At 37.3% G+C, this 7,745-nt stretch overlaps 1 protein-coding gene across 6 annotated transcripts in view; it reads left to right on the top strand.

Moving 5' to 3' along the window:
- The window catches only part of LOC118737979 (homeobox protein homothorax), a 615,436-nt gene that overhangs the window by 601,293 nt on the left and 6,398 nt on the right, over positions 1-7,745 (top strand). For all 6 annotated transcript variants that reach the window (XM_036468825.1, XM_036468823.1, XM_036468822.1 and 3 more), the window contains one exon: positions 7,110-7,168. In XM_036468825.1, the coding sequence (XP_036324718.1) occupies positions 7,110-7,168 (59 nt within the window). The remainder of the gene's footprint in view (positions 1-7,109; positions 7,169-7,745) is intronic.

Raw genomic sequence — 7,745 nt, 5'->3', positions numbered from 1 at the left:
TTAAGTTGAGTTGAGTTGAGTTGAGTTGAGTTGAGTTGAGTTGAGTTAAGTTAAGTTAAGTTAAGTTAAGTTGAGTTGAGTTATTTTGTATCAGAACCAACATACACTAATCTACGTTCATACTGAGGTGCGTCGGAGTGACTCATCCAAGTAAATTCTCAAAGAGTTTTGAATGTTTCATTTCATTTAGCAGAAACCTTCTGAAAACTAATTTGGTAAATGTATTTCCTAAATAATAAACATTGCGTTTTAAGTTACAATCTCATCATAGACAAACAATATTTATATGTTTTTTATTAATTTTTGCAATAGCTAGCCAATCTTCTCACATCCCACGTTCTCGTGTACTATCGCAATTCTCATAAAGCTTTCGTGTTGTCAACATATCATATGATTTTATATGCCTGACAATGTCGCAAATGCAGTTTTCTACTTTGCTGTTTTTTTCTTTCTTTTCCATCGCAAACATGAATGTTTTGTCCACACATTTCTTGTACGAGTACTTGTAGTTCCTCTCGCTGCTGTCTAATAAAAAATTCAGTACCTCTACTACGAGCACAAATGAGCATTGCAAATATTAAATGTGCGCGCTCACAAGAAACAGTAATGCACCATCGCATGCGCATCGACTGCATGTGGCATGCAACAATCGGTGCTTGTTGCAGTAATATGATGCCTGGCTTGGTAGCAGAGCACACGGATATCCACTGACAGGCGCGTTCGTAGAAGGCCCACAACGAAACAGGCAGGGGAGCAAGCGCACACTAGCAAGTAAAGTCAACACTCTTGCTGCTTGTGTCTGTCAAAATGTTCCGACTGTCGCATAATATTCAAATTTGATGATGAAGTTGTTAGCTAGTCCACGCGCTCAGCCAAAGCAAACACTACCTTGCCAAGCCCAGATCAGTAAAGGAGACTTCCATCTAACACTTACTCCAGCTGGAGGACAAGCTTGTCGAGTGGAAGCATGGTAAATTGAGTAGGAAATAAGTGTCTAGCGAAATGTGTAGAAGAAAACTTGTATGCAATAAATTTGTCACATGCGATAGCTTAACTTTTTCTTAGATATTTTTTTGGTGCGAAATTTTTGTAGCAGTAACTGAAACGCTGCTTGGCTGACACCAGAAAATTTGTTGAACTGCAAAAGATGTTTACTGGAGAAAGCATGTTGACTGTTGCTTAAGAAAATTTAGATACGAGTAGGTATGTTTGCGGGCAAATATACATAGAAGCATATTTACATGAATATATACCCAAATGAATTAAATTAAAAAATACATATTTAGTTTTTAGCATTTCAAAGCTTCCATTGCTGTCTCCCAGCCTTTGAGCGTCCACCCACAAACGCCTCCGTGTTGACTTTATCGCCACCTCCAAATAAGCCCCCACCCAAAAATGTTCATTTAAATACTCATAAATCGCAGTTGCGCTCTACGCGCACAAATCATTCATTCATTCTTCTATTCGCCCATTCGCTCACTCAATCGCTCACACAATTGCTGCTTAATGTCGATTGCCATTCGCCTCATGGCCATCTGTAACAACAACAACGAGTAGCCAAGAGATATAGTGCAAACCTAGAAGGCAGACAAGCAGATATGAATGGCATCATTGGTCCATAGCAGCGCCATACATACTTGTCCATACATGCATACTTACAAATGTACATACATATATGTATATAAACTATGGCAGCAGAAGAATTCATCAAACAAATCACAAGCAACTCAGCAAAAATGTGTTCTTCAAAAGAAAATGAGAAACGCAAAAAGCTATGCGGATGTGTAAACAAAAAACTCGCAAATTTCGCTGTTACTTTTACGAGGGTGTTTCTAGTGGGTGGTTGGGTGGTCGGGCGGTTGGGCGGTTGGGCGGTTAGCGTCATGGTAGGTATGCATTTGATTTGTGTGCATGTGAATATACAGTGAGGCAAATTTGTTAATGTATATGTGCGCCCAGTTAAGCCGTTTTGCCGTGCAATTTGTTGCTGTTGAGTTGTGCTAACGTAAAATGGCGTTTTTGAAGGGTGTTTACGACTTTATATTCGACGATGTGTAAGCTTGAAAAAAAAAAAACGTCAGCATACACAGGTTGTTGGCTTATATGCGCTTGTGCTGTGCTATGTTGTTATTGTTCAGCTGCTCCTTGTATGTATATAGTTGTTTATGGAGCTGTTTTGTTTTTGTTGTACGCCTACAATTAAGGGTTGTTTGCACATTCGATATGCTAATTTAAATGATTTATGTCTGGTTGTAATGGTGTGGAAAGCGATTTTGGAGCGCGTCGGTAGAAATTTTGTGTGCAAGGAAATGTATAACACAATTTAATGGTCGTTTTAATAAAAGTATAATAATGGAAGTGCTTCTTAATTAAATGCGATATTATTTTTTAAATTGCAAGAGATATTTTAATTGAGAGTAAAAGTTAAGAGAAGTAGAATATTCCTTTAAAAATACAAAGCTTGTAGAGAACCTGTCCGTTCGCCTAGAAGTAGATCAAGGTGGTAAGTTTCAGATAGCGTCTACCCATTAAGCAGTGACTCGTAAAAATTACGGCCATCAGCCTTAGTAGAGGGCGTTCTAACTGAATGAGTGAGTCAAATATTTTCTTATCGAGGCTGGGCCAGATTTGTCGAGTCGTACCACACGTAGGTTCTTCCGACCATCTTTTATTTGCCTTATCGGCGAAGTATGCCAAGATCGATTGTTTTTTGCCACTATCGATAGTCCAAAAGGCATGTGATTCAATATTTCTTCAACTTTTGTTCCTATTTTTCATTAGTTTCTCTTATATGTACATACAAGTTGAACTAATTGTTTTTTACTGCTTTTATAAAGAGGTACTAAAAAAATCATGAAAATCTTCGAAAAATACGGAAAAATTTGCACCTTTTAAAATACCAAATTAACTTATACCAACTATTTCAAAGTTGCCTGTCACCATTTAATAATACTGGGTAAATAAACATCACTGCTAAAATTTTTATTTACTTAATGAACGCCTTACGACAGAAGGATAACTCTAAAACTGCAAAAATTTTAAATTCAAGAATAGCCAAAGGGTTTTTTTTTGAATTTTCAATTGATTTCAAATTTTCAATAACTATACTTCTCACTAAACTGTAAGACATTTAAGAAAATGTTTGCAGCACGCTACATACATTCGTATTCCAACGTCACTTTCAAAGTTGTTTTTAAATAAATCTTAATATCAAATTTGTATTCGATACTATCGATGGTCTATCCTATTTCCACTAAACCAAGCCAACAAAGTAAAATGAAGAGCAACACTGCCGCACTGTAAAAGTTTCTTGTGTTTTCAATTGCTGTCAGATTTTTCGTTTTTACACAATCCCTGCGAAAAATATTTGAACAAGTGTAATTATTCAGGCAGGTTCTGAAATTAACTTTCGAGGGCAAATTAAACAGCTTCACTTTGAAGCCAAATTTTGGTGTTCCGTATTTCTCGTTTTTCATGTCAAATGCACGTGAATAATTTTTTTCGTTTTCAACATCACTTGCACTCTGTATATAAATCATTAAATATACCGGAATCCCGGAGCTGTAATCCCGGGATTTCGGAACATGGAATATGTCCGTGAATGCCCTAAATAACGCTATTTTCTATCAAAGTTGTAATCCTTAGTTTTCTAATTTTTTCTGTATCTTTCCTGATTTCTTCCAAAAATGTTGCCCTTTCGCGCTGCAGAATATATTCGATGTTACACTCAACTCCGTAAAAGGGCATGTTTTTTCCTTTTTGTCTCTTTCTTGTTAACGCATTTCAAAATATTGTAGTTTTGCGCAATCATCCTTATGCAAATCGCAAAAGAAGGCACAGCCTGATGGCAAACCCCAGACCTGATGTAGCGGGAATAGTAGCGATTTTTACTGGGCTCTGGCTCCAGCGGGAAGGTTGGGCATCACCTATAATGAGTGCTATAGAAGCTCCAGCCATACTGGGAGCATATATCGACACCTAAGTGGAAGAAGGAGCTATCTCGGCAGCCAGTTCGATAACGCCCAATCGCAGACAACTTTTCAAGAACAACGTATTTCATAAATCGCTTCAAATATGCCCTATCTCAGCTGTCGATTCAAAAGCGCCCTATCTCAACATATTTTCAATATATTTTCAGTTGAGATAGGGCGCTTTTAAACCAAATTCTGAGATAGGACGTTCTTGAAATGTTTTGTGAGATAGAGCGAATTTCAATCAATATCTATGTAAAAGAGGGGTTCTTCAACCAAATTCTGAAATATGGCGTTCTTCCTTGTCAGCCTTCAGAACATAATTTTATCAGCCACGCTGGTTTATTTTGACAAAATAAAAATTAATACTTGGACCTTAAGTTTTTCGCCGGCATTATTGCCTAATATAACCTTTTGGAACAGTTTTCATGAACATAGCTGTATGCATGTATGCAAGGGCATTACTTTCAGAATTCCTTCTCATAACTCCTAAGCTGTTAGTGTACTGTCCATTTCAGCATCCACTCAAATTCTCTTTAGTTTTGATAAACGATTTACAGGCGTTGCATCAAATTCGCTTTTAAGCAAAACATGAATAAAAAACGAGTATGGCGACTAGTTAATCCAAAGCAGATTTTGGCAATGCTTCGGCTTATGCCAGCAAAAACCAAACACAGCATGAAATACTCTAATAGAAAATGCAAAGAGATAAGAAAAAAAAATCGTTTTAGTTGTGCTACAAAGCGCACTGCCGCAAAAATGAGCGCATCAAAATCGCATCAGTGCATTAACCTCGATTTGCACGCAGCCGTAAAAAATTGATAAATTCACACAATGCAGGAAATAGAAAGAAAGCAAAAGAAATAAAAAAAAGGAAAAACACTACTAAGCAAGCATGCTGTAATAAAAGTATTGTCCCAATACCCGGCTGGCAGGCGGCTTTGAATTTCGATTTTTTTTTTATATATACTCGTAGAGCTGCCACAAACGAAGTTGGAGTGTGTGTGAGCTTTTTCACTGCTCAGATTATAGTTGGCTTAATAATATTTTTTTTTGCAATTATATCGCATCTACCGAAATAATGCCAAAAATCCTGTGGTTGCCAAGAAATCAGTCGCTCTGACCGACAAATAAGAGTTATGCATCAGTCATGTGGTCAGTGTTTTTGTGCGTCACTCAGTCTGAATACAACTAGCCAGAAGGCCCAGTCAATCTAGTGGTCAGCTAAGTCCGAGTTTTTTGCGTTTCGTTTCAATAAGGTCCTGAGCAGATAACGAACGTTTTTTTTCTGTGCATCTGTTTGGCTTTGCGGCCTTTGGGGTAACCGCAGCTAAAGCACACGCAAAAAGCTAAAAAGCCATCGACTTTTGTGTGTGTGTGTGCCAAATGTGTCTCCCTCAGTAAGGTTTGCACACTGTTTTTTTTTAGATATGTGCACCACTCGTATGGTTGTAAGTCGGTCGGCGTTCTTGCAACCTGTATGTCGCCCGGTCTGTTGACCTGTTCGCTTGGACTTTGGCGAATGTCCCCAGAAAATAATCACAAGTGGCGGCTTTTTCTCTTTTATCATGATTTTACGTATAATCTGCTGGTTGGTTGGCTGGCTCAACTCATCGGCATTCACATCATCATTGGCGGAAGATACATATTTTTCGTAGCTCCTACTTACACTTGTAGTTGCTTTTGTTTTTGTTTGATAATAAGCAATGCTGCTTTTGCCATACTTATGGCGTACCTTATTATTTCTTCCTGTATTTATTACCAATAATCATAACAAAAGTTTCTGCTGATGCAGCCTCCGTCCCTGCCTTCAACCTCTGACCAATGACTGCTCCGTTAAGTTACTCCAGCTTGGGATTGCGGCGGCGGCGGTGTTGATGGCTACTGCTAAACAAACAAAAATAAAGTCACAAACACACATACTGTATAACGCTGTTTTTGCTAAGGAAAAAAACTAATAATAATAATGACAAAAAAACTGTAGCGGATTTCTTTGTGCCGCTTTTCGCGCGCACTTAACCCATTCTCAGCCTTTAAGCCAAAGCCAAAGCCTAAGCCAGCGCAGCGTTAACAACAATTGATCAGTTTTGCAATCATTCCGCTGATTTGGCTTGTGAATTGCGTGGATTGTGCGGATTTCATAAATTATTTATAAAATAATGCGTGGCGACTGTGCAATGCTTGCTTTTTTACGCGTGCATTTATGCGTGCGTTTGTTGAGGGTTTTCAAGCTGCGGCACTTTTTAATTTTAATAAATTCTCACAATGCAATATTTCATCAATGTCGGCTTTATTTGTACTTTGCACAAGTTTTTGTGATTATTGTTGTTAGTAGAGATGTCGCTGTTGCTGCTGCTGCCGCGGTTATTGCTACGTACAAACGTTTGCCAATTTAGTTGTAAAACACCGCCATAACTTTAAAGTAATTATTTTTTATTGTTTTCTACGTCAATTCATCGAGCGGTAGTTGGTGAGTGGTGGTATGCAGCTTACAAGCCGCCGCGCAAAGTAGGGTAGGCGGCTTCAGCAAGCCAGGCAAAGGAAGTAGTCTGAGTTATTATGTTGGGTTTCAATTTTTTTTTTGCTCATTTGAAAAAATGTATTGCATTTGCTGGCGGCCTTTTCGAAAATTCATATTTGGAAGTAAGTTTTTAATTCATGTTATTCGATATAGGATGAATATAGACGATTCTTATTCAATAGGATTTATGGACTATGAAGGGTAGGATTACTTTTTGCCATAATGACACATGTGCCGACATAAAATGTAAATATAAGATAAAGAAGTACCGTTGAACCTGGAAATTCCCAGGAAAAAATTTCGAAATGTACCCAAAATATATCGATATATGTATGTATATCAATAAATCCCGATACAAAGCCGAAAACATTGCGGCTCTCGAGGGGAGCATCGCTATTGACGAGTCTGACGTAACGCTACCTCTCGTTGACCTCACCAAAACGGGTTATCCTGCAGTCAATGGTGTGTAACCCTTCGTTACCAAGCTGAATAAGCTCCATAATTTCATTCGCTTCGGAAAATTCGGTTGCTTTACAGGCCCAGACGCGCGGCCTGCTAGGGTGCTCGTCTCTAATTCTCTAATCTCTAATTTTCTTTTTTTCTTTTATTCATTTCAGGTTTATCAACGCGAGACGAAGAATTGTGCAGCCAATGATCGACCAATCGAATCGAGCAGGTAAATAAAAGCTGTTTATTATATTCATATTACTATTGCAGTGCGATTTGTTGAATAAAAAGTTGACTGCCTTCAAATTCATTGGAAGCGATTAGTTGAAAGGCTGTTCACACTAGGCGATTTTTGCTTTCAACTTATAGTTGCCAGTAAAATCGGCTCATGTAAACACCGTATAATGCAATTTTCATACAAGAACATTCTTGAAATGCCTAAGTATTAAAAAGTTGCCATAGAAATTCATACAGTATTTTATTTTTAAACACATATTGTCACTAAAACCAAGGCTGAGATAACATATGAGTGCTGGAAATAACAATATCTACATACCTACATTTTCGGTATTGTAAAAATATTTACTTTTCAAAAATATGAATTTTTTAAGAACTGTAGGTATATAATTTAAATTTTGGCTATTTAAATCATTTTTTAACACTTAAAAATTTAACAATTATATTTAGCCATTTGAAAGCTGAACATAATGTTTTAGTATCTAATATAAGAAAATTTATAAATTTTTGGCCATGAAAAACGTAAACATGATTTTTCGAACACTTGCAAATTGGACATAAATTTTTAA

This window comes from Rhagoletis pomonella, unplaced genomic scaffold, assembly GCF_013731165.1.
Source record: "Rhagoletis pomonella isolate Grant_MI unplaced genomic scaffold, Rhpom_1.0 Rhpom_scaffold_00004, whole genome shotgun sequence".
NCBI lineage: Eukaryota > Metazoa > Arthropoda > Insecta > Diptera > Tephritidae > Rhagoletis > Rhagoletis pomonella.
This window is presented reverse-complemented; position numbering and strand designations above follow the sequence as displayed.